We start from the raw sequence: 27,818 nt of genomic DNA on the forward strand, positions 1-27,818 counted from the left end.
GGACTGTCAGTGTTTCAGACTCCTCTGTGACAGTTTCTAGCATATGCCCAATTATTTCTGTCATTATTAAGGCGTAATGATGTTTACACATTTTCTTTGTTTTAATCACGCAGCCTTGTTTATGTGTTTATAATTGTGCATTTAACAGGAAATGGAATGTTAGTACATTTCCTCTCTTGAGAAAGGCTTTAGTGAAACATGTTTATTTAGAGTGTTCCATCAAACTAAGTTGCTTGTATCCCGATGGAGGGCCGGCATCTTTCTTGACGCAGCGTTGAAATGGTACCGTGTGTCGGAGGTGGGAGGCTGAGTGCTGTTGTGCGCCTGGGACTAAAGGGGCAGAGCACCGCTCAAGCCAGGCTGGTGCTGGAAAAAAAAATATATAAATATATATGTATATATATATATGTACACACACCCACATACAAATATATGAATGCGTATGCATGCATTTGAGCATCTTTGTAAATGAATGTGTGCTTGTACCTTTATAAGTGTGTGTGTATATATATATATAAATATATATATATACATATATATATATATATATATATATCAATACTTATGCATCGGTGTTCACCGCACCGAAAGTCGCCTTTTCCCGGCCTCTCACAATGGCGGTCCGTAGCGAGGAAGCTAACCTCAGCAAATGCACCAAAGCTGATTTCTTCGGGATACGAAAAAGTAACAGCAACCACGGACTCTTTTGGTTTTAAATGCGCAAATTTATTTTACAAAAAACGGCCCACTCTATGCGTTTCGGGACTTGCTCCCTTGTTCACAAGTGTAGTGGTTACAATAAAGTATTGTTTAAATAAACAACCATGTGATCATGTGAAAATACAACAACATAGAGAACAGACTTAATCTTTGGGGGTTGCTTCACTTCAAATTGAATGCAAAAGGGCAAATCCCGCCATCTTTGAATGGTGTTGATCTCATGTTAAGAAAAGCTTTCGTAATAATTACAATGTCTATAAGATCATTCTTAAATTCTTAGTAAAGGAGCAAAGACCAAAATACATTCATGATATTCCTTCAATCAAAGGATTAAATGCTGTGCCTTGATTAATAATACAATCTCTGACAAGTTTAAATGCGGTATCTAAGTGCTGATGCAACTTAACTTACTAGAATTCCGGTGAACCAATATGCACTCGATATCAAACCCAAGTGGGTCAAAATAGTCTCTTCATAACATTCTGCTTATTGTAGGACTTCCCTACCAAGAGTGTCACTCTTATCTTTCTTCGTGGAAACAATCCCCGGATACTTTAACTGATTTGCATTTCAATGATGACTTCTCTGTTCTCTATGAGAAAAAAGAAATAAAATAATATTAAAAAAATCACATTTTGATATCAACTACAAAATACAATATACCACAAAAACAGACACTTTTCGAATAGTGAATTAATAACTACTTAAAATACATTTTTAGGCTAACAAAGAATGAAGGAACAATTTTTCTTTAAATCTCCACACTTAGGGACTTATTACAAACTGTACTGAGAATATATAGAGCACCAGCAGTACCAAAAAACATCAAGAAGGATGTACTCTCTTAACCCAAGTGAACTTCCATTTCTTCATCACAGTTGTGTCCATTGGGAACTAAGGTCTTATACTGTATAATCAATTTAGACTCAAGACGTCTAAGATCTTGCACTCTGTTCCCACCTCTTTCATTGAGTCGTATTGAGTCTAACACACAGAAATTTAGCAAAGAGTTGTTTTGTCCATGGTGACTCTGAAAATGTCTTGCCATGGGATATTGCTTATCCCCATTTTTTATTGCACGCAAATGCTCCAAGACCCTCTTCTTTGCCTTGTGGATGGTACTGCCAATGTATGCTTTTTTGCACGGGCAAAATAGGGCATAAATTGCAAATTCGGTATTACAGGATGTGTGTTTCAGTATCCTAAACGGTTTGCAATCTGGTGACAATTTGCATTCTTTCTTGTGGGAACTGTTTTTGCATGCTTTGCAATTCCAGCATGGATAAAACCCCTGTATTCCTAGATTTTTCGTCTCCACTGGTTCAACTGCTCTACAAAGTGTATCCTTCAGGGATTTGGCTTTTCTAAAGGTGATCTGGTGCAATATCCCTACATTGCTTACAAGATCTTTGTCAGTGTGTAACACTGGCCAGAATTTGGTGACACTTATATACCCATTTATTCTTCCATCGACCTTGAGATAAACATATATAAAACATATTTAATTTTCAGAAAAACACACATTCACTGGATGATGTCATCAGTGATGTCATTTGAGATGTCATCAGTGATGTCATGAGTGATGTCACTGACCATGTCATGAGTGATGTAATATGTGACATCATCAGCAGTGCATTGCGGGCGCGCGACTTATAGTTAGCTGAACTAACTATAACGGGGGAATTTCAATGGTTTTGTACAAGTGAAAAGTCCAGCTAACTATAACACCCCTGAAACCTATGGTTTTTTCAGTGAATTTCTGAGGTTTTTTAAATGCTAATTCCTAACTATAACGTGCCTGAAACCTATGTTTTTTTCTGTGAATTTCAAAGGATTTTTAAATGCTAATTTCTAACTATGCCTACAGAGATAGGACATGTGAAGAAAGAAGAAAAAATGCACAGAAAGAAAAAAAAGAAGTGCAGAAAGAAGCAACAGAAGTCCTCAAAGACGAAGAAAAGTGCAGGAAGAAGGATAACGTGCAGAAAGAACAAAAAGAAGAGCAGAAAGAAGCCCTGTTGCAAAATCATCCTGTACCCTCAACTTTTTCAGACGGATACTGGTGGTAACTGAGTCTGACTAACCAGTCCTAGAGCCAGTGCTATGTTAAAAGACACTTAGAATACAGTGAAAACACCTACATACACTAGGGAACATTATGTGTTGGGGTCCCCCTGTGATTAGCATGACCTCCTCTGTAAGCCCCTAGTATATAATAGGGCAGGGGGATTAAAACTACCTCTTAAAACAGGCCACAGGGCGTTTTTGCACACGTTAACTCAGGCCCCGTCCCCTCCCTTCACCACTCTGTAAACACGCCCTGTGTCCGTTTTTAGTTGGGAGATTAAGTTCATTTGAATCCTGAGGGTCCCTAGGGTCCAACTAGCCCACTAGGTACCTCCAGTAAGTGCGTTGCAGAGAGGTGTAAAAAGTGGCACGGCCTGGACCACCTCTCTGCAATGCAGCTCAGTGGCGCTTACTGGAAGCACTTGGTGGGCTAGTTAGCCCCCAGGGGCCCTCAGTATTGAAGGAAAATTATATCCCCAATTTAAAACGTGCCATAGTGCGTGTTTGCACACGTCACCTCAGGCCCCGTCCCCTCCCTTCACCACTGTGTAAACGCGCCCTGTGGCTGTTCTAAGTTGAGAGATTAAGTCCCCTTGAATCCTAAGGGTCCCTAGGGTCAAACTAGACCACTAGTTACCTCCAGTAAGCGCCACAGAGCTGCGTTGCAGAGAAGTGTAAAAAGGGGCTTGGCCTCAGAACACCTGTCTGCAGCGCAGCTCCCTGGTGCATACTGGAGATGCCTGTTGGGCTAGTTGGCCCTCAGGGACCCTCAGTATTGAAGAGGAATTAATTCCCCAACTTACAACTCACCTGGGGGCGCGTTTGCAGAGTGCTGCAAGGAGGGGGCGTGGCCTCCGGCACGATACCAGTCTTTTATTTATTTTAATTTTTTAAGAAGGGGGGCTGTGTGGTTCCCCTTCTTATTCTAATTTATTGGCCCTGATGACCCCATCCCCCAGGGCCTGTCTCCTAATTATATTTTTTTGACCCCAATCCCCAGGGCCGGCCACTGTTTTTTATTATTTTTAAAAAATATATATTTATAGACACACCTAGGACATGCTGGACAAACCGTACGTACCTATCACCATGACGATTTGCGTGATATTCATTAAAAGGCGACTATGCATACAATGAATCCACGTGGAATGTATTTACACCACTACTGAAGCTCTGACATGTCTGATGCCCTACCGTGCCTAATCCTGGTAGACACCCTTGTCGTTAATTTATACAAACATGGGTAGCTATTGACGGGCACATTTAATACACATGCACACCAAGCCATTCAAAGGGGATTCAACAAAAATTCGACCAAAACTATGCAAGAAACCCCCCTCACGGTTAATAAAACACACATCCACTGCCGGATGTGTAATACTTTTTATTTTACTCTCTGGAAAGGGGACGAACATCACTTGAGAGTCACAGCGCGCTCCTGGCAGAGCCCAATGCTGTGTTACACCCACCATTGCCTGCTGAGTGCCACACACCTCTGTGTTGTATTCCACTAGCTAGTGCATATGCTATGACACTCTCTAGCCCATGTGCACTGTAACACCACCCTGTGAATATGTCATGCCACACTTGTCTTCGCACAGGTTATATTGCCCCATCTAACATGCCTTCCTCGATGCCTATGTTATAACGCACAGTGCTATGCCATACATATTACAATCTGGGATCCATATCTTTGTCACAGTGCATATGCAACGTTACGCTCCCCAGTACATATTTTATATTACAACTTTAGAGACTAGTTAGGTTACACAACACTGCCCTGTGCATATTACACTCCAAGGCGCATATCGCATAGCACGCGCTAGTGCCTGTGCTATCTCGCGCTCTCCAATGAATCTGTCATTGCGCACAATGTATTGCATATTATATTTCATGCCCGGTTCATCTTATATCACACTTTTTGGTGCATAGTTTATACCATATACTATATCTAGTTTTCATTTTCAATCGTGCTCTCAGGACTATGTTCTATATAACACTGTGTTCACCTACCCTTTTCACGGGCATTACATTTTGCGATAGGGGGTGGAGGGTCAGGGGGTGTTTCTTCCAAGTGAGCCCGGAGTCACAGTCACAAACATCCTCTTCTTCCTGTATAAAAGTGAGATTATGCTGCATACTTGTTCATATTTTAAGTAGTTCGCACAGACACACGTTTTAAAAACAATAAAGTTCCTAATACCCGCCTTCTCTGAACAGTTAGCTTGCTGCCCCATCCCCCTCCTCCCTATTCTCTGTTGTGTGAATCCATGGACTAGCCTCCTCCCTCCTGCCATGCATGGTCTGATGTGCTGCCGCTGCCCTCAATTTAGTATGATGTACCAGTCTACTCCTCCTGCCCTCCATTGCCCAATTCTATGCCGCATCATTGACCTCCTGCTTAAACTCTGTGCTTAGCTTGCTGCCCCTATTTTCCTTCCCCCTGCCCTCCGATGTCTTTGTGTATGCCCCTGCTCCATCCTTTTTGCCCACCATGTTCCATGGACCTGCCACTCCTATCTACTCTGAGTGTTCTGTTGAGCTGCCACTCCCCTCCCACCTGCCTAGCATTGTCAGATGACTGTAACCTGTCCCTGCCACCTCCACCCTGCCTGTCCACATGCCATGCCCCGATCCTCTTCCTCCTGTCCTACATGGTCCATTGTACTGCCACACCCTTCTGCCCTCCCTGGTCTGTTGTGCTGCAACTGCTCCTCCTGCCTGCCCCGTGCGGTCTGTTGTGAGGCCCCTTCCCCTGAACTTTCTTGTCTGTGCACAGGTCCTGACCCTCCCTTCTATCCTCCATCGTCCTTTGTGCATGCCCCTGCACCCTCCTTCTTGCCCATCATAGCCATTGTGCTACCACTAACCCTCCCACTTGGCATGCATGGTCTTCTGTGCTGCCATGGCCCCTCCCACCTTCCCTGTGTGGTCAGTTAGCTGCCCCAGAACCCCTCCCACCTTCCCTCCATGGTCTGTGTGTATGCCATCACAGTCTCACTGTTGCTCTTCATGGTGTGTCTTGCTTCTAGTGCCCATCCTGCCTGACCTCCATGGCTATCTTGCTGCTCCTGCCCTGCCCCCTTGCCCCCAGCCCTCTGTTTACATGTGCAGACCCCTACTCCCTCCCTCCTGGCTTGTCTGTTCCATTGTAATGCCCCTGATCCATCCCTCCTGCCCTTTATGGTCTGTTATGCTGCAGCTTTCTCTCCTGTCTGTCCATTATGGTCCTGCCTCTTGCCCCTCTGTTCTCTGTTGTTCATGTGCATGGTCCTGTCCCCTCCCTCTTGCTTTCTATGGATTGTTGTGCTGCACTCCCGTCCCGCATGCCCTGTGTGGTGTATTGTGCTGCTGCAAACCCTGATGCCTGCCCTGCAGGGTCAGTTTGGTGCACCTCTCCATGTCCCTCCTGTCCTCTGTTATCCAAGTCCATGTCCCTACCCCATTTCCTTCCATGATCCAATGTACCATACTTGCGAACATTTTGAACTTGGTAAGAGGGAGATTTTGAAAAAAAACTGGGGTATTGATTTTCCCCTTTGAGTTACATTGAAAAAGAGGAGATTGTAGCCAGGAGACAGATAAAATAAAGCCCATTTGAGCTTAAAAACATTGGACGTTTCCTGGCTGAATCGGGTCTGTTGGCATGTATGGTTGTACTACCATTGCCTCTTCCTTCTGCCCACAATGGTCTATTACATTGCCACAGCCTCTCTTGCAAGTCCTGTATTGTTGGTTTGTTGCCCGTGCCCCCCTTTCCACTGCCCTTCATAGTCTGTTGTTCTGCCACGGCCCTTCCTGCCTGCTCAGTGTGGTTAAATTGTTGTCTTTGCACCCTCCTACCTGCCTTCAATTTTCAGAGTCCGTGCCCCTGGCCTCTGCCTCTCAACAGTATCCTAATGAACAGATTGCTAACATTCTATATTTATTACAAAAGTGTGGAACGCCTGACGTCATCTTGATGTAATCAAAACTGTAATACCTAGAGCATTTCCTTTAGAAATTACATATATGAGAGGGTCTTATTGGCATCAAAATTATGGTTAGTGCTCTAAAAGACTAAAATAAGGACATATTTTCTGAGTTTTCAAATAGCGAGAAAGCACTTTTAAATTATTTGTTACCTTTATGTTTTTTTATCCAGTTGACCACTTGATTAAATGTTGCACTTAGGGGAGAGGATGTGGTGTTACTTCCAGAACTGCAGACTTTGCAACTGGGGAACCAGGTTGGAGTTTCTGCTTCAGCTCGACATTCTGTGATTCTGGTCAAATCACTTAGTCTCCCCATGTCTACAACCAAAATAAATTTGTTCTTGTGTGATGTAACCAATGCTCATGTAAAGCACTCCAATACCTGACAAGTCTGCACTATATAACACTGCAAAAACACAAAATAATAAGTGTTTTGCACACTTCTGTCATTGGGCTATATTTGGGCTACATCTGGGTGATTTTGGGCTACATTTGGGCTCTTTTGTCTCCGGTGGCCATCTTGGGAGATTTATTTGTTATGAAGTTTCCTAATTTCATCATGTACTGCAGTCTCCTCAGTAGGAAATGCTTTCATTTTTTTACTTTGATTCCATCATGAAGGTATTCAGATATGTCACACATTTGCCATAAATTCTGAATGTTAGCACTCTAGTTGCTCATTAGATCACTGTAGTAAAACTACTGTTCACCATGGAAGTCTGCTCCTGGTATTAAAAGTGCATGTTTCAGTCTGCATGTCAGAATTTTTTAATGAAATAGAAGAGGATTTGAGAAGTCACTCAAAATGTGCCCTCATTTTCTTTCTTCAGCATTAATCATAATTTCTATGGCAAAATGAACCCCCTCATTGTGTTCCTTTTTAAATTAAATGTTTTAAGTGTTACCAGTTTATTCCAATCAAGATGGCTTCAGGTGTGCCATACTTTTGTCATAATGAAGACAGTAAGCGCTCTAGTTGTTTTTAAGAACTCTCTGGGACATTCTGTCATTGGGCTATACTTGGGCTACATCTGGGTGATATTTGGGCTACATTTGGGCTCTTTTGTCTCTGGTGGCCATCTTGTCAGACTTATTTGTTATGAAGTTTCCTAATTTCCTCATTTACTGCAGTCTCCTCAGTAGGAAATACTTTCAGTTTTTTACTTTGATTCCAAAGGCATTCAGATGTTTCACACATTTGCCATAAATTCAGAATGTTAGCACTCTTTTGGTCATTAGATCACTGTAGTAAAGCTACTGCTCAGCAGGGAAAACTGCTGCTGGTATTGAAAGTGCATGTTTCAGTCTGCATGTCAGAATTTTTTAATGAAATAGAAGAGGATTTGAGAAGTCACTCAAAATGTGCCCTAATTTTTCTTTCTGCAGCACTAATCATACTGTTTATGGAAAAATGAACCCCCTCGTTTTAAGAGTTACCACTTTAATCCAAGCAAGATGGCTTCAGGTGTGCCATACGTTTATCATAAGTAGGACTGTTAGCGCTCTAGTTGTTCTTTGGAACACTCTGGGAAGCTGCAGTAGAACACAAAGGAATGAACTGACAGTCTCTGCCCTTGTTAGATGTACATGTTTTACTGAGAATGTCAGACTTCATTCTCACATGACTGAGAAAGATAATGTGAATTTACAGAAAATAAGCTCTCAGTTTAGCTTATAGATCACCTTCCAAACCTCTGTGGGAAAAGCATGAGAAAATATTTTTCTCTCAATCATGATATCCCAGCAGAAGGCTTTTTCACATGGTGAAATCACCTTAGAACATACCACAATTCCTAAAATGAGTATGGTACCATCAACAAATGATTTATAATGTAACTAAAGTCTTAAAACCTTCTATTAACTGCAATGCTTTTTAATGAGGTGCTATCATGTATATTGGTCCCAAGATGGCTGCCAACACTTCTTGGATGAAGTGCTGACAGCCAATCAGATCTCCGGATGAGATGTGTGGTTAGGCTCCGCCCACATATATATATATGATTTTACTTTTGATTTTCTCAGGAACTACTGAACAGATTGACACCAGACCTGCAAAATGCACATCCCTGACCTGAGGACTACCTCTCTGCCAAATTTCAAGTAATTCTGTTCAGCCGTTCGGGCTGTACCTTGGACTAAAGATCCCTATGGAAAATTGCATGGAGAAAACGCGTTTTGGGATCCCCCTTTTTTCTCAGCCCCCGCTTGACGAATCCCCCCGAGACTTTCAGGGTAGGAACGGAGCGGAGCGCCCCACCTATTTTGAAAATTTTGCGAGGATTCGTCAACCGGCGCCAAAGTTATTCCAAATAGAATGTTGCGTATTTCCTATGGAAACACGGTCCTAACTATAACTATCTACTGGCGACCGCCAGTAGATAATATATATATATACACAGCAAAGCAAACCTTTCAACCTGCAGCACAAGCAGAGAGCACAAGACAGATGGATGGGCACACTCAGCTGTCCAATAGAGAGGAGCCAAAGGCAGACGCTAGCTAAGTGGGGGGCTGGGGGTACCTTTGAGGTCTGGGTCAACAGTAATGGACACCAGCTTCATGGAAGGCACACGGAGGAAGCGCCTCACAATGCAAGGACTTTAGGAATACCTAGTAACAATCGAAAGCAGTAATCCCAAAAGGCAATGCCCAGGTAGAACACGCAACACGCAGAAGCGGGAAATGCCCAGCGGGTGCAGGAAAAGGGCAGAAACTGTCTGGTTTGGTTAGGAGCAAGACAATGTAGAAATACCCCAACTTCAGCGCAGGAACTCTAACACAAATACAATCTACTTGGCTTTGTCGCAAATAAGTGTATTTTTTATCATGAATCTGTTTGATTTAATCTTCAAAAGTTTCGTGAGACAATCCCAATGTTCTTGTGACATTCTGTTGAAAAATTGGAGGTGTTTTGAAGATAGTGTAAATGTCTAGTTTCTTTGAAGTCAGACTTCTGTTTGGAGAAACATAAGTACTCTTGCTTCAAGCGTGCGTCCTTTTCCCAGGGCCTGTGTAGCGCCCTACGCCTTCCTTGCCAGTAACCTCCACCCTTGTTTCTTCTCGCCAGGCGTAACGTTTTCCTTCTTTTGGAAGATGCAGGACCAGTCCCTGCCAGAGCTCCCGCAGCAGTCGCAGTCACGATACTCGCTGGCGTCCGGCGAGAAGCTGGTGTCCAGCAGCTTCCAGATCTACTCAGACGAGCAGAAGGGCTATGTGGAGATGTACACCAGCAAGAACGCGCGTAGCTGGAAGGCGAGCATTAGCCCTCCAGGTGGGTCAAAATTGTGGCCACATGTGGTGATGAGTCTCTCATTTATGGAGCAGTCAACCAAGCCATAAGAGTACTGGAAGGAAGTTGGGAGATGAGGATTAAAGTCAATATCATTACATTTGTCAAAACAGGAATACAAGAAATTTGCTACCATAATTAGATAGATCGATTATCTCCTACATAGACATCTAGGGCCAGATGTATCAAGCGTGTTTCCCGTTCGCAAACCGTTTGCGAACGGGAAAAAGCCTTTCGGGATGTATCATTGCAAAAGGCATTCGCAAAATAGGGAATCGCAAAAATTCTGATTCCCTATTTTGTGAATGCATTTAAGATTCCTCAAATGAAAGGCAGGAAGCCCAAAAAATATGCGACCTGCCTTTAAGGAATCGCAAATTACCACCAACTTCAAGTTGGTGGTAATATGCGAATTCCATGAAAAGTGCACTTTTTTGCATTTTTCAAGGTGTCATGTGGCGTACATACATGCCCTTAGGGCATGTATGTGCACCACATGTGCACACATGCATATTACAGGGGTGCAACAGGGTGTCCATTTGGCACCCTTGCGCCCTTGAAATTGCATGAACAATTTGCGAGTACCTGTTGGGTACACACATGTACACACACACCAAACAAACACACATACACACACCACACACACACGTACATATTGTGATTTTATGGTGCATAATTATTAAATATGCACCATTATTCTACACATTACTTGAATACGAATGATTGTAAATATTATGACCAGCTCAGCATTAATAGACACATAGAGACAAAAGTTAGATATGCCCCAATCATATTTCCGCACCCAGCCCTTAACAATCAGTCTGATCCCTACCTATGTTATAAATAGCTATCCAACAATCTAGTTGTAATAGTTCATTTGTGTAGACAAAGTCCCGTAAAGCTTTCCCCCATACCTTCCACGTCATCAGACCTGATGTTGTGACTCCATAGTGAAGCATCCTACAAGCAATGAGTCCCTGTGTCGAACCCCGTCCCCAACCCCTGCATCGTCTACACCTTCCTTACTCAGGGCGCTCCATGGAGGAGGGAGGGGTCGGTTCATGGACTGGACAGTGAAGTACTCAGAAGCCTACTGTCACTATATGTGTGGTCCTTTCTTCTACATAGCTTGCAACCTTGTCTATCCTTGTAGTCACAATTAAGTGTCTCTGTTTATTAAAAGCTTCTTTCTCCACCCTTTTAATATGAGCCTCAGAATACATGACTTCATGCACATACTTTACTAGTTTGCACAATTCGTATGGCTCTTATTAGAAGACACGAAGGCCTTTTATCTACACCAGAGGGTCTTAGCTTGTGGTCTTGGAACCCCTGGGGGTCCGCAGCGCCTACGCGGAGGGTCCGAGGATGCTTAGAAAATTAAATAATATTAAAATATTATTTCATAACAATGGCAGGAGTGATCCTTTAGACTGCACCAGTCAAAATCCCTCAATTCTTATGCACATTGGGCCTACTCCTAGAGTTTCCACCGCTGCAAAACTCAATTTAAATCAACAATACTTTTCAGTAGGAGGGCAGCATTCTGTCTGTGTGTTTCATTCATATCTCCATGATTTTGTTGAATAGAGCTGCAATCACTTTAGATCCAAATATTATTTTCAAAATCTTTCCTTCTGTTGTAAATTATTCTCAAAGCGTTGGTATTTTTGTCAAAATGTTCATTATTGCAAGCCAGTTCTCAATCATTTTTTGGCAGACCCAGCCTTGGTGATGAATACAGCTAAATACTACAAAATCATGGACAAATGAATGAAACTAACAGATAGAATGGTGCCCTCTTACCGAAAAGCAATATTAAAAGATTAGTTAAGAGTAAATAACGAAGCAAAATGTAAAAAAAAAATGTTTTTAAAACATTCTGTAAATGTGAAGGAATTTGAAATTGGTGGCTAGAAATTAAGAGCCTCATTTATGAAAAGTGTTGCATCGCTACAGTTAAACAGCGATGCAACACTTTTCAGTGCGCCCTCCTTGCAACACCGTGGATGCGCAGTATTTACTGTACGGTGCTCCATGTCGCAAGGATTGACAGATAACTCAGGAATCCAGCTGTATCTGTTGGCCCAAAAATGGCGCATTGCTTGAGTGTGTCTGGAAATAGATGCAACACCAACAGTAGGTCATTGCACATGGGGCAAGCCCCATGTGAAACCTGCGTCACCCCTTACATCTGCTTCAAGCAGGCGTGAGGATTTGACGCAGCGACGTCCTAGAAGTGTCGTAGTGAAATCTCATAGATTTTACTGCAACACTTCTACGAGCCTTTTCTGCACCGGAATGCCAACCCTGCATGCATTATACCTGGTGCATATTGTACTCCTCCGCAGCATCACAAAATGTAACGCAATGGCAGCGTAAGTGCCTCGTAAATAAGGCCCTAGGTTGGTATCCTCAGATTGATTGGTAAGTGCAGTGCAGGTGCATCAGACAGATTATAGCATGGATGATGGGAGGCCCCATTGAATTTAGAAAAGTTGCAACCTTCCCATTAAAGATAACATTTAGATTTTTGAAAATATGTGTTTGTGAATTAAATAAAATATTTCATTGTTATGTAAATAGTCATCCTTTATGTATGCGTTTGATCAAGGCCTGTTTCTGTATTTTGGTGTATTGTTTTGCGGTTCAGATTATCGAAATTGCTTAAGAAGTGGTCTCCGGTTTTCAGTAATGACTCGGTGGGTGTCCACAGATTCCAGTAATGACTCGGTGGGTGCCCACAGATTCCAGTAACGACTCGGTTGGTGTCCACAGATTCCAGTAATGACTCGGTGGGTGTCCACAGATTCCAGTAATGACTCGGCGGGTGCCCACAGATTCCAGTAATGACTCGGTGGGTGTCCACAGATTCCAGTAATGACTCGGTGGGTGTCCACAGATTCCAGTAATGACTCGGTGGGTGCCCACAGATTCCAGTAACGACTCGGCGGGTGTCCACAGATTCCAGTAATGACTCGGTGGGTGCCCACAGATTCCAGTAACGACTCGGCGGGTGTCCACAGATTCCAGTAATGACTCGGTGGGTGTCCACAGATTCCAGTAATGACTCGGTGGGTGTCCACAGATTCCAGTAATGACTCGGTGGGTGTCCACACATTCCAGAAATGTCCACAGAAGTCAAAAGGTTAAGAACCACTGAGCTAGACCTTGCACTTCAGTCATACACATGAATAGTTTTAGGGGCCTATTTACGAGAATGTCACGCAGTGCAGTGCAGCAAGGTGACTTGCTGCACTGCATGGCAGGGAAAGGGCAGGAATGCACCGTATTTAAAGCAATACAGCACATTCCTTCCTTTTCCCCGTTCAGACGCCCTTTTAGCAGCCTAGTGCCAACACAGTCACCCTTGCACCATCCTTGTGCCAGGGTGCATGTGTGCCTGTGTTGCATGCAGGATTGTTTTTATGCTGGAAGGGACACCTCCCTGCACAAATTCAATCATCATCATCATCAAGATATCTTTATTTCGGCGATTTGCCTTAAAAAGTACAGAGAATAAATATATACACAGACAGACCTGACACAGAATAAAATAAGTCATAGCAGTACATTAAGTGATGATCAGTCCCCTTCTTCTATTCCACATTGCTAATAGAAATTTGGAATCTGCAAAAACTATACATTCAGATGTGTCTGTTTTAAAGATTCTAAAAGCCTGGCTACATTGCCGAAAACCCATGTTTTTGCAGATAGGCACTATCCAATGCTTCCTAGCTTTTGAGCAAAAAAATAATACATGGAGCTCATCCTCTTTATCACAGCTACAGCCAGGGCAGGCCTCGGTAGAGGTAAGTGCCCAACTACTGGTGAAAGCTCTCAGGGGTAAAGTGCCGTATCTCCATTGAAGATATAATTTTCTTGATGCAATGGGATAGATAATATCCATAAAATTCTCAAATTGATAAAAATCCTTGACACTTAAAAAGGATTTAGTTACAACTCCATTCTTAGGGGCAGTCTGTACTCTGGTAAGTTGCTCGGCCACGTAGATCTTAGTAAGCATCTTCCGCGAAATCACCTTGCAGCTTGTTTCCGGTTCATACCACATGTCATCTAACCCAAGTTTAATAAACTGGGATTTTATAAACATAAACCAAGGGATTTTTAGTACACCATTGCTAGCCAAAATTTCCTTCAGCTCTAGTCTATAATGCAATAGTTCCGGCGTAGTCCACAACCTGTGCCAGTACCTAAGGGGCTTCAGGGCTAGTTCATCATCAATCGGCCTCAGGTCCAGATCCATCCTTAAAGGATGCAGCGGGGTACTTTGTGGGAGTGATAATAGCTGTCTGATGAACTTATTTTCAATTTTAGGAAGTTCCAACCCTGTTAAATGCCCCCAAAGTTCCGCTCCATATAAGATTGCTGCCCTGGCCTGGCTCTTATATACTTCAAGCGGGGGTTTAATAGGTTTATATGTAGACGTATTAGAAAACCTAAGAATACCCCCTGCATACTGGGCTAGTTTCAGCTGCGCTTTGGCTATTTGTGGAGCCCATGAAAGATTTTCACTTAGAGTTACTCCTAGATAATCAAAGGTTTTTACCCTTTCCAAATTTGATGAATCTAATTTTGGGTTCGGCCGTGTGGAAGGTGAGGGGTTAAAAACCATATACTTTGTTTTATTCACATTGATTTCCAGGCCACGACCTCTACAAAAGTCCTCGAAACTGTCGAGCACGCGCTGGATTCCCATTGGTGATTTAGAAAGTAGCAGAGTGTCATCCGCGAACATAATCGCTGGCACCCTGCTACCTGCCAAAATTGGGGCATCATTATTAGGGGCACTATTAAGATGGGAAATCACACCATTAACGTATAGGCAGAACAGGGTAGGTGCTAAAACGCACCCCTGCCTCACCCCTCTGCCAATGAGGAACTTGGAAGTTAAAGCCCCATTCTTCCCATGACGCACCTGGGCAAAATTACCCTCATGCAACTTAATCAGTATTGCCAGGATTGGTAGTGGCACCCCCAAACTGACCAACACAGCCCAAAGTTTTCCTCGGGGCACTAGATCAAAAGCGGAGCGGAGGTCCACGAATACCATGTAGAGGCTGCCACCCTCAATCTTTGCTGTTTTCCAGAATAGTAATAACAAGCGAAAGATTTGATCCATGGTAGAGGTGTTCCTCCTAAACCCCGCTTGGTATTGGCTCAGTATAGCGTGCTCCTCCATCCAGTCCTGCAGTCGTTCAAGGATGAGCCGCGCAAAGATTTTTTGCGGGACATCTATGAGGCTAATGGGCCTATAATTTGCCGGTAACAGAGGGGAACCCTTCTTGAAGATGGGAACGATTTCTGCACCCAACCAGGTGCAGGGCACATTCATTCCTTTCAAGATTGCATTAAATAAAATACATAGATATGGTCCCCAGATCTCCATTTGATGTTTAAAGAGGTCTCCCGGCAGTTTGTCTAGCCCTGGGGCCTTACTGGATGGAATTTTAGAGATGGCATTAACAACTTCCTCGACCGAAAACTCTATATAGTCGTAGGGATCATTCGATGTTGGTAAGACCGGATGTGAATCCATATCAACTTCAATAGCGTACAGAGCTCTAAAGTGATCTTCCCAAATGTTAGCCTCTATATTAGGTTCGGTTGCAGGTTTGGGATCGCCGCTTCCTGTGTTAATTATAGCCCAAAATTTACGGGCATCATTCTGTTCTAAGGCACAGGACAGATCGGTCCATTTTGCATAGTCCCATCCTGTTTGGCCAGCTTCAACATAGCTTTATAGTGTGTTCTCTTGGCGGAAATAAGGATCTTGTCATTGCCATATTTTACAGCCCGAATCAACTCTTTTTTTGCCAGGCGACAAGCATCATTAAACCAGGAGGAGAGAGGAATCCTATTCTTTCTCTTAGTTACCAATGGATTGAACACATAAAATAAGGTACTAACAAGATTTGAATGCAGGGCCTGCAATTTGATATTAAAATCAGGAGGAGGTTGTTGAGATGTTAGAACATCTAGTTCAACAAAACACGGCAAGATTGAATTATACAATTTTGCCAGGTCCTCAGAAGACGCCTCCACCTTATCCCACTTGACCCTGCGCCGATCATTCGTTAGGACTAACCTATCTGCTCGAACATCTCTGTGTCCTAATTCCTTCGGTTGTGTGACCGGAGAAACCAACTCCAGCCTCAGCAGATTGTGATCACTGTCATCCCTTACAATGACCTCAAGGTCGATAACCTTTGACCACAACTGTGTCCGAACCATGATGTAATCTAAACGTGATTCGTGGCCCTTTTTATTGTATGTGCACCTAGAAGGTGTATCTGAGTAGGTGCGTCCGTTACAGGCCCTAATTCAATCATGAGAGGGACATTCCTCTTTCTATGTGTGCTGCAAAATACAGCACACATAGAAAGAGGAAGTAATGAGGAGAAATACAGATATTTCTCCTCGTTGTGCCTTTTTGGCACATTTCTAGGCCTATCAGTTCTGGTAAATCTGGGAATGCGTCGAAAAGCATGGGAGTTGCATTGGAGCACCCACGCAAAGCCTATGGAACACCTACCCAGGGCAAAGTGAGGCAACGCAGTGATTTACGCTGCGTTGCCTTAATCCAGATTTATGGAGCCATTCAGGGCCATGCAAAGTGACCTTGCGTGGCTCCTTGAAATCACATGTAAGGTTTGCGTCGCTCTTGCACCTCATTGCGGGGTGCAAGAGCGTTGTAAACCGACTCATAAAGAGGCCCTTAATGCAAACATATCAGCCACGCTGACATACAACAAGGCCAGTGTTGTAAACATAAAAAGTCATACCACATGTCTCCATCTCATACAAACAACAGGACACTGAGCAACATACAGATGTCACTGTGATGAGCTCCAACAGAGCTGTACTATAATGTCCAACCGATACAACAAGCAACACAGACCCCTCATCATACGTCAACAGCCACTGCACACCAAGCAGCGCAGCGGGATATGCAGTAGTGCTGCAACCCTCAAGCAACTTACTGTACAACAAACCCAGAAAAAAGACTTAACACTCACATACACAGTAGACCAGGGTTTCCCACAATGACGGTCGCCGCCGAGCTGACTTCTGGTGGGTCGGGAAAGTTTGAGCAATAAATAAAGAAGACTTTAAATGCTGTATTTGTCTGGTCACATTTGCCGTGCTTCAGTGGCAGTGGTCAAACGTCAGGCTACGTCTTCTGACAAGCTGACACGTTCCTGCCTATTCTTTTAACATCGGATTGGTGTTTACTTTTTTTTCTTTGACTGTAAAGTGAGAGGAGTTTTTAAAGGTAATTATGTGACAATCTTAGGATGTCGTTTTTTTGCAATACACAATAAAATGTAAATACCTGTAAAGTAACTGTATCTATTCAGCGGTTAGGAAAGCAAAATTGAAGCACGTATTTTGTAATTATGCGCTGGAAACAAAGAGGGTTATTTACAAGCCCCTTGCGCCGCCGGTGCATCACTTTTAATATGGGGAAAAGTGACGTACCAGCGGCGCAAGGGGTTTGTAAATAAGCCCCAGAGATTTTAATAGGATTAAAACAAGTACAGACACTTTACCTGGTGATGCACAAATAAGCGGATACTGATACACTTTCAGAGACCCCGCTTGTTGGGAAATCTCCAAATGTTTCCATGGCGCAAGCCATCACTAGCTGAAAAATCTCTAAATATTCTGAAAACGTTATACCAGCCAACTACCTAAGAGCCTTTATATTTATTATTTGGCTTCAGAATATGAAAATAATAAAAATGTACAGGGTTGATTAACATTTAGGCGCAACAATGATGTTGGGGCTCGTCCCTACTCGTGTGGTCTTGTGGCAAAGTTGCAGTATTTGGAAACTGGGTGTACTCCTGGCTTGGGAACTTCTGGTGTTATGGTACTGCACTCAGGTAGTTTGAAATGTATGGTACACTGTCCTGCTTACTTCCAACCACATCTGTCACGCAGCCGCGGCCCATGCAGGTAAGAGCGGTGGGGCCAAGTTGGGGGGGGGGTAATTTTGACAGACGACGAGGGAAAGTTAATTATTTATTAAATTTTCCCTCATCATCGTCTGTCGAAATCCCCCCCACCCACACCCACCGCCCCACCGCTCTTACCTGCATGGGCCACGACTGGTTTCACATATATAGATTACCCTACCCCAGTCACTTAGGGGCATGACAGAGCGTCATGTTTTGTGATGCTACAGCAGTGCAAATCACAAAATAATGTCTATGAAGCCGCGCAAAGTCACCCTGCGTGGTTTGTGTGGCCTCATATATATGGAGTAAGGCACGGCAGTGCAAATCTCTGCGTCACCTTGCTCTGCGTCAAGGAGGCGTTCCATGGGTGTTGGAGTGGGGATTCCCACGCAACACCCATGCATTTTGACACTTCCCCAGATTTACGAGAGCATGTAAATCTGGGGAAGCGCCAAAACCTTACTCCTCCCTAGGTGAGGCATAACAAGAAGAAATGTATTTATTTCTCCTCGCTTTTTCATCTTTCCATTTGTGCTGCATTCATTCTTCAGCACACATAAAAAGAGGAAAACACCTCTCTGGATTCTTTTTGTACAGGAAGGTTCTCCTTCCTGTACAAAAACAATCCTGCAGATAACACAGGCACCCTTGCACCATGGTGTGAGAGTGCGTGCATTGGCACTAGGCTGGTAAATGACGCCAGTGCAGGGGGAAATACAGGAATGCACCATAGTGGATAAATACGGTGCACTCCGGCCCTTTCACTTTGGCGTAGGGCAGAGCAGCAAACTGACTTGCTGCACTGCCCTACACCAAAACCCCAGAAATGAGGCCCTTACAGTTTTTTGTAATATGGTCGTAAGTGGAACCCCCCACTCCAGCCCCCACCACCATGCTGCTCTCTGCCCAGCACCTTATGTCCAAGTGTTCCACTCACTCAGAACAAGGCCTGTGTCATATTAAATATTTTACTCAAAATAAACGCTAATGTGTACGTTACATGTTTTTTTCTTAATGCTTTGCATCTGCAACATTTAATTGATTTTGTCGACGCAATGCAGGACTTTAAGAACAAACTTAATGGATATAAAACATACATTGCAGGATTCTCTGGAACCAGGACCCATCAAGGAAATGTTTGTTACAGAGATACAACATATTATACTAAGGGAGGCAGTGAAATTCTTCAAGGAAAGGTGCTGCTAGTGAGGTCCCTGGTCCACACACAGCTGTCCCTGCTGACTGACTAATATTTGATCCAAAAAACATGGGAGGACAAGAAAGAAAATGCAAATCTTAAAACTAAATGCAGCAAAACTGTTAGGGGACTATTAGGATGTAGGGCGGATCGCCACCGCCCGCATGGCAGTGGCGATCCGCCCTACATCATACCCTGCCCGCCACCCATTTCCCACCACTATTATAGTATGGCGGAGGGGACCCCGACGGATGGAAAGACCGTCCGCCGATTTTCCGCCGGTCGACCGGGTGGAAAATGGGCTGGATATGGTCCATATTAGCATGGGCAGCGGTGCAGGGCTTTCCATGGCGGAGACCCTGCCATGGAAAGCCATGCGGATTTCGCTTATGGGGGCCCACTGCGGACAAGGTGGGTGCACATGTCACGGACAAGGTGGCAGGCACCGCGCGGTGCCTGTCACCTTGGCATTGACAATGCACAACGTGCATTCCCAGCATTGTGGCGGGCGGTGCTGTGAGCACTGCCCGCCACAATGCTGGGAATAGAGGATGCCACCGCCATGGTGGCGGTGGCATCCTAATTGTCGGTGTGGGACTGCCGCACCACTGGCGGCCGGTCCCTGCACCGCTAGGGTGTCCTAATAGGCCCCTTAGTCTTGAACAGTCAAAAATCTACTTGACACACACAGCAAAGAAAAGGGGAATAACCTTTACAACGCAACTTTTACAACGCACTACCATTACAACGAAACTGTTACAACGCGAGTGCATTGACAACGCAGGACATTACAACGCAAGTCTTTACATCGACTTGCACTAGATGGCGTGCTAACATTAAAAATAGTGTAGTTTACTATCCCAACACCTTCCCTACTGTTACGTGGATTGGAGTTGGAATAGTAAATTACACTTTTTTAATGTTAGCACGCCATCTAGTGCAAGTCGATGTAAAGACTTGCGTTGTAATGTCCTGCGTTGTCAATGCACTCGCGTTGTAAAACTTTCGTTGTAACAGCATGCGTTGTAACAGCATGCGTTGTAACGTCATACATCCCAAAGAAAACACCAAAAATCACATGAAAAGTGTTAAAATATGAGAATATACAGTTCTATATTTTGAAAATCACAAAAAGATTTACTTTGTATATGTGAAAAAAGGGGGAGGAACTCTGCAGCCTTTACTGCTGGCTTAAGGTGCACCAAGCTTACATTTTATATTAAAATCTGTATGGAATTTCCTGGAGTGACCCAGAATTCTAGCTGGACTTACAAGCTTCCTTTTCTCTCCTCCACAGGGGCAGATTGGACCCATGTACTCTTCACCTGGACCTTAGATAAGGGACTGAAGATTTATGTCAATGGCACCTTGAACACCAGCGACCCAAGGGGCAAAGAGTCTCAGAGCTACGGAAACCCAAGGTCCAGCCTGGTGGTGGCCACTAGCGAGGATCAGGCTGGGACCTATGTAAATGGGGCCTTCGATGAATTCATCATCTGGGAACGAGCTCTGACTCCCAAAGAGATACAACTGTATTTTACGGCGGCCACAGGTGAGATGAAATAAAGTACTTGTTGAAGGACTGCGTGACGTAAGGGATCACTGTCATAATATCGATGACAACAATATCGACCTACCAGAATATCATGTCAAGAATATCGATGTCCAGAATATCGACATCCTATCTACAACATGGTAAGTACAAAAATATTGGAAAAAATACTATTAACTTAAAAATAGCCCATTTTAATTTATTTGTAAATGTAAAAATTCATAAAAATGTAATTTAATTTAACAAAAATAAACATACATATTAACAATTTAATATATATATATATTTACTTTAAAATAATTAATAAATAATATTATTTAATGATAAAATAAGTAGGGAAAGTGTTGGATAGTGGAGGGATAAAAATTACTATTACCACTCCAGTGAGTGCAACAGTAGGGAAAGTGTTGGATAGCATGAAGGTAAAAATTACTATTCCCACTCCAACAAGTGTAACAGTAGGGAAAGTGTTGGATAGCGCAGGGGTTAAAATTACTTTTCCCACTCCAGTAAGTGCAACAGTAAGGAAAGTGTTGGATAGCGGTGGGCAAAAATTACTATTCCCACTCCAATGAGTGCAACAGTAGGGAAAGTGTTTGATAGCGGGGAAGTTAAAATAAATATTTCCACTCCAATGAGTGTAACAGTTGGATAGCAGAGGGGTAAAAATTACTATTCCCTCTCCAGCAAGTGCTACAGTAGGGAAAGTGTTGGATAGCGTGTGGGTAAAATTTACTATTCACACTCCAATGCGTGCAACAGTAGGGAAAGTGTTTGATAGCAAGGAAGTAAAAATAAATATTCCCACTCCTACGAGTGTAACAGTAGGGAAACTGTTGGATAGCGGAGGGGTAAAAATTACTATTTCCACTCCAGTAAGTGCAACAGTAGGGAAAGTGTTGGATAGCGGGCGTTTAAAATTACTATTCCCACAATGAGTGCAACAGTAGGGAAAGTGCTCCAAGCTACCATGACATTCATCCGCCAATGGATGGATCACAATCATTTAAAACTGAACCCCAGTAAAACTGAACTGATACTGACGGGCGCTACACACAGACACTAGGGCTCAAACTACTGGTCTAACAATCCGGGCCCTCCACCCACTCCCACCACCTCAGTAAAAAGCCTTGGGGTCACCATAAGCAATGACCTGTCACTTAAAGCTCACATAGGCACAGTGATTTCCACCTGCTTCCTGCAGCTACGCAAAATAAGGAAAATAAGAAGGCTATTATCCCAAACTGCACTGGTCCAGGTCGTGATAGCCCTGGTCCTATCTCGACTCGACTACGCAAATGCCACCTTCCTGGGACTCCCACTTGGCCTGACCTGACGACTCCAACTGGTTCAAAATCAAGCGGCAAGACTAATCTTCCAACAGCCCAGATGGCAACACTCCTCCCCTCTCCTCAGAAAACTTCACTGGTTACCTATTCCCCAGCGCTGTGCCTTTAAAATTGGCTGCCTGGTGTACAAATCCCTAAACGGTCGCAGCCCCAGATTTATCACCGACCGCATTTCCCGTTATACCCCCTCGTGCAACCTCCGCTCAGCCAATCTCCATCTCCTCGTAGTACCTACCTTTAAGCTGAAGCGGCAAGGGGGATGCAGGTTCGCGACCCTTGCCCCTCGACTATGGAACTCCATCCCACTGGAAATTAGACTAAGCATAAACCTGATCAATTTCAGGAAATCTCTCTAAACATGGCTATTCACATGCGCCTATAAATAATCTGCTTTCGATTGGTGATCCCTCTGCCTCATTAGCGCCAAGAAACCAACCGGTGAACGAGCGCTCTACAAAACTTTTCTAACATAACATAACAAAGTGTTGGATAGCGGGTAGGTAAAAATTACTATTCCCACTCCAGCGAGTGCAACAGTAGGGAAAGTGTTGGATAGCGGGTGGGTAAAAATTACTATTCCCACTCCAGTAAGTGCAACAGTAGGGAAAGTGTAGGATAGCGGGGGGTGGTAAAAATTACTATTCCCACTCCAGTGAGTGCAACAGTAGGGAAAGTGTTGGATAGTGGGTAAGTAAAAATTACTATTCCCACTCCAGCGAGTGCAACAGTAGGGAAAGTGTTGGATAGCGGGTGGGTAAAAATTACTATTGCCACTCCAATGAGTGCAACAGTAGGGAAAGTGTTGGATAGTGGGGAAGTAAAAATAAATATTCACACTCCAACGAGTGTAACAGTAGGGAAACTGTTGGATAGCGGAGGTGTAAAATTTACTATTCCCACTCCAGTAAGTGCAACAGTAGGGAATGTGTAGGATAGCCGGGGGCGGGTTAAAAATTACTATTCCCACTCCAGTGAGTGCAACAGTAGGGAAAGTGTTGGATAGCGGGGATGTAAAAATAAATATTCCCACTCCAACGAGTGTAACAGTTGGGAAAGTGTTGGATAGCAGAGGGGTAAAAATTACGATTTCCACTCCAGTAAGTGCAACAGTAGGGAAAGTGTTGGATAGCGGAGGGGAATAATTTAGTATTCCCACTCCAGCAAATGCAACAGGAGGGAAAGTGTTTGATAGCGGAGGGGAATAATTTAGTATTCCCACTCCAGTAAAATAATTAACATTAACAAATAATTAATTATTCAAAAATAATTTACCTCTCACTATATTCTCCTATAAACAATACCATCAATATTGTAAAACATGAAAAAATTAACATAATTAATTGACAATTAATTAGTTAACTAATAACAATTTAAAAGCAAATTAAAAACAATAACTAATAAATTAGTTCACACAACACTATAAAATAACTTTAAATTAATATTATTAAAAACATTTTTTTTTTAATTAAAATTAAATTACTTTCCACTGTACTCCCCTATCAATGCACAACAAACTCTTTAAAAAAGACACAATTAACATAATTAATAATTAATTAATAATTATTTATATCCAAATAATAAAAAATTAATAATAAAGTAATAACCACATTTAACAATATAAAATATTAAAAATATTAATATTAATTAATAAAAAACATACATGAATTAATTATAATTAAATTACTTTCCACTCCATTGCCCTATAAACCACAACCCACTCCTAAAAAATTAGACAATTAACATATTTAACAATTAATTAATAATTATTAATAACCACTTAATACATCATTAATATTAAATTATATTCACAATTAACAATATACATTTTTAAATACATAAATATTAATTAATAAAAATTATTAATTAATTAATAACAATACAATTACTTCCCACCCTATTCCCCTATAAACCCACAACCCGCTACGAAAATAAAATGCTAAATTTAATTAAAAATAATTATTAACTTCTAAAAATTATTAATAAATGTATTATAATTAAATTACTTCCCACCCTATTCCCCTATAAACCCACAACCCGCTATGGAACTAAAAAGGAAAATGTTGGGGAAAAAAATGTATTACTTATAAAAATTTAACACATATATTAAAACACAAAAGCAATACTTACACAAAAATATAGAACACATACATTTAAATTAAATACTAACATACATAACACTAACTAAAAAAAAGATATTTTTAACATCGATATTTAAAAAATCTATATTTGTTTCAACTCGATATTCTTGTCAACGATATTCTGGCATGACGATATTCCAACATCGATATTCTGGTAGGTCGATAAGTTTAACTCAATATTTTGTCTATTTACCATCAGTATTCCACTAACACTTTCATCACTCACCTACTTAAAGAGCGACCTCTTTTCCTTACAAAACTAGCATCAAAGATATATCCCATGTGGCCCCTCTGACACCAGGGTATGTCAGCTTCATGGCAGTCACTGGAGAGCACGGAAAAGGTGGGTCTGAGCAGCAAGGGAACCCCTAAAGATGAGCAGTGTCTGCGGAGAAGTGGATTTTTCAAATTTGTAGCACCAATAACCTATATTTTTTTATCAAGGTTTATCAGGGTTTTGACATGGAAGTATTGTGGGCTAGTATTTAAATAGAAATAAACAGTTTGTGTCATTTGGAATGAATGAGAAGAGCTAAGGTCAAAAAATAGATTCTTTCAGATAGGTTTTCCATCACCTCTCTGCGTTTCACTGAGAGATAATCACTGGATATGGCAGAGGCAGCTGAGAGCGACAAGGGAAGACAGTCCAACGGAAGCCAATGTGCGTTATGATTACCGTGGCCATCGTTGTAGAGCGCCATGAAGATGAGACTGTGATGCTGCCTTAGCGGATAGAAGTCAGAGTGTTTTTGAGTCATGCATCTGAATACCAATGGCTCAGAGATGTGTGTAAGCCTCAATGAGGTCTACACAGAGGTAATCACTCAGAGGGCATCAGTCGTGTGTTGAGTATGCAGCGGTGACCACTGAGATGGCATCAGTGTTTTTTTGAGTACACAGCAATAACCACTAAGAGGGCGTCGGTGGTGTTTTGAGTACACAGCAGTAACCATTGAGAGGGCGTCAGTGGTGTGTTGAGTACGCAGCGGTGACCATTGAGAGGGCGTTGGTGGTGTGTTAAGTACACAGCAGTAACCATTGAGCGGGCGTCGGTGGTGTGTTGAGTTCACAGCAGTAACCACTGAGATGGCATCAGAGGTGTGTAGAGTACACAGCGGTAACCACTGAGAGGGCATCTGTGGTGTGTTGAGTACGCAGGGGTGACCATTGTGAGGGCATCAGTGGTTTTTGAGTACACTGCAGTAACCACTAAGAGGGCGTCGGTGGTGTGTTGAGTACACAGCGGTAACCACTGAGAGAGCATCAGTGGTGTGTTGAGTACACAGCGGTAACCACTGAGATGGCTGGGACTCTTTTCTGCACAAGTGACAACATGCTGCTATTAGGGATGAGACGTATGTCCCTAACCAGAGAGGGATCCTTACCTCCAGATCTGTGTCCAGTGCCCCTCTTTGAGCTTCCCAGCACTTTGTTGTCTGGGTGGCACCAACCTGGCACTGAGGCTACTGCTAGTGTGGTCACATGTCCGGTGGGGTTCCTCGATTACTCTTTCAGTGGCCAAGAGAGATCAAACTGCCTCCAAGCTTCACCAACCCCCTCACCGCCTTTAACCAATTCTATAATTTACCTAGTTAAAAGCATGTTAGTCTCCCATTACAGAACTATCTAACTTTTTTCAAAGACCTTGAAACATATTTCTTCAAAAGTGTCACACACTTCTTAACTCCTATATTACTTTGAGAGTTGTGTTAAACTAATCCAGAACAAATGGACCTTTGACCTTCATTTAGATGATGTTGTCAGGCATCGGATAAGCCAATATTGCAGGTTTGCCCCTTTAGAAACCTGTAGCAGTAAAATCACCTTTTTCATAACATTTTGAAAAACTTATTTTGTGGTATTTATTTTATTATGGAGAATGTATAAACACGGTTAAACAGAATTTTCAATATCTTGGGCTAACACTTAAAGGACTACATTGAAAAGCCTGTTGAAGACTGAAAACCAGAAACGTTTGCCTCATCTTATAGCTTTGTTGGACATACGCCGGGTATAGCTTGCGCAAGCATTTAAGATGCAGATAAGCTAGCTGAAAGCAGACCTGGTCCTTAGTAGAGAGACCCTGCTGTCGTCTCCAGACAGTGGAATCCTGCTCTTCATGCCCAGGTCCAGCCCTGATAACGACAAACATCTGACGTGGTCGTTCAGAAGACCTGAGAGATGAAGGTTGCCATAAGTGAACCGGATACTAATGAAGGACCCAACTACTATGCCTTGGACATTGTTTGCAAGAATCGAAGACCATTCTTAACTATATTTAGTTGGCATAAATATTTTTTTAGGCACTGTGAGGCACAAGAGATGTCAGCTTCCAGGTACACGCTTACATTTTCAACTTTAGGCTATGGACTTACCAGCTTGGTATGTGAACGATGGAACGTCTGCTGGGTTGCACCTTAAGGGCAGTCTCTGAACCTGGTGACCACCATTGAGATGTAACCAATGTCCAGTTTTTGAAGAGGTTGACAGCAAATGACTTCCTAAAGACTTTATGAAACATTGTGTTATGGCCACTATCAATGGTTTGCGGAACCCATCCCTTCATTATAACTATTGGCCTCCAATTCTCTTGGCAGCGGTTAGCAAGTATGAAATATTACAAACCAAAGTCCTTGTAAAGTCTGCCTGTAGATTCAAAACAATGGGTCCACTGATCCCATCTGAAGCCCGTCTTCAAGCAATTCAGCAACGGAAGCAAGGAAGCGGCCCATCGGAAAGGATCCTCTCTTGCAGGGGGCCTGACGGTTCGTATAGAGATTGGTTGTGGGCATCACTTGGCCCTCACCTGCTGATTGTAACTGCAGGGAATGATGTGCCATCATGTTGGCCTCCATCATCTCCATGGTGCCTGTGGTGCTTCCTTCCAGCTCTCTCCTCTGCAGTGAAGTCCTAAACACTGGTTGACCTCCACCCCAACCTCGGTTCTAACTGCCTCCAACTACAGAAGCGGACTAAGGTGTGGGGACATTAAAACGGCTGCCAGTCGTTGGGTGGCCTCAAAGGCTTCAAGGGTTGGGCAGCATTAGTCACAATGAGAGGCTCACTGGGGCCCTATTCATAAAGATAAATAGACACTTGTAGATTTACTCACATGTATACTGAGTACTACACCGAGGTGTAAATCTACATGATTTTGCTATTCGTCATTTCTAAGTGTAGATTTACACCTAAGTGCAGAATTATGTGTCTCTACCCCCTGGTGGAGCCTCCTACAACATGATTTCAGAGTGTAAAGTTTCTACTAGTAACTTTTCACTCGTACATAAAGATCTCCACCACCATTGCGGAGGCCTCCCTTTGGGAAAGTATAGGGAAAAATATAAAAGTTTATTAATGTTTTTAAAAGTATGTTAAATATTTTAATATAAAAATGTGAACTAATGTAAAATATTTATTAACCAATAACTCATCTAATGAAAACTCATTACATTAAAAGTGTATTAAATAATTCATCAATTAAAATATATTTATTTTGATTATAAATAATATTTTTAAAGGGATAATCAAAAATTCTAACCCATGGTA

The 27,818-nt window shown here is 42.7% G+C and overlaps 1 protein-coding gene across 2 annotated transcripts in view; it reads left to right on the plus strand.

The window, feature by feature from the left end:
• ADGRD1 (adhesion G protein-coupled receptor D1) overlaps positions 1-27,818 on the plus strand; it is a 1,181,274-nt gene that overhangs the window by 154,564 nt on the left and 998,892 nt on the right. For both annotated transcript variants that reach the window (XM_085636451.1, XM_085636453.1), the window contains 2 exons: positions 9,829-10,032; positions 20,531-20,785. In XM_085636451.1, the coding sequence (XP_085492577.1) occupies positions 9,829-10,032; positions 20,531-20,785 (459 nt within the window). The remainder of the gene's footprint in view (positions 1-9,828; positions 10,033-20,530; positions 20,786-27,818) is intronic.

The sequence above is a fragment of the Triturus cristatus genome, chromosome 11 (genome assembly GCF_964204655.1).
Source record: "Triturus cristatus chromosome 11, aTriCri1.1, whole genome shotgun sequence".
In the NCBI taxonomy this organism is placed as follows: domain Eukaryota; kingdom Metazoa; phylum Chordata; class Amphibia; order Caudata; family Salamandridae; genus Triturus; species Triturus cristatus.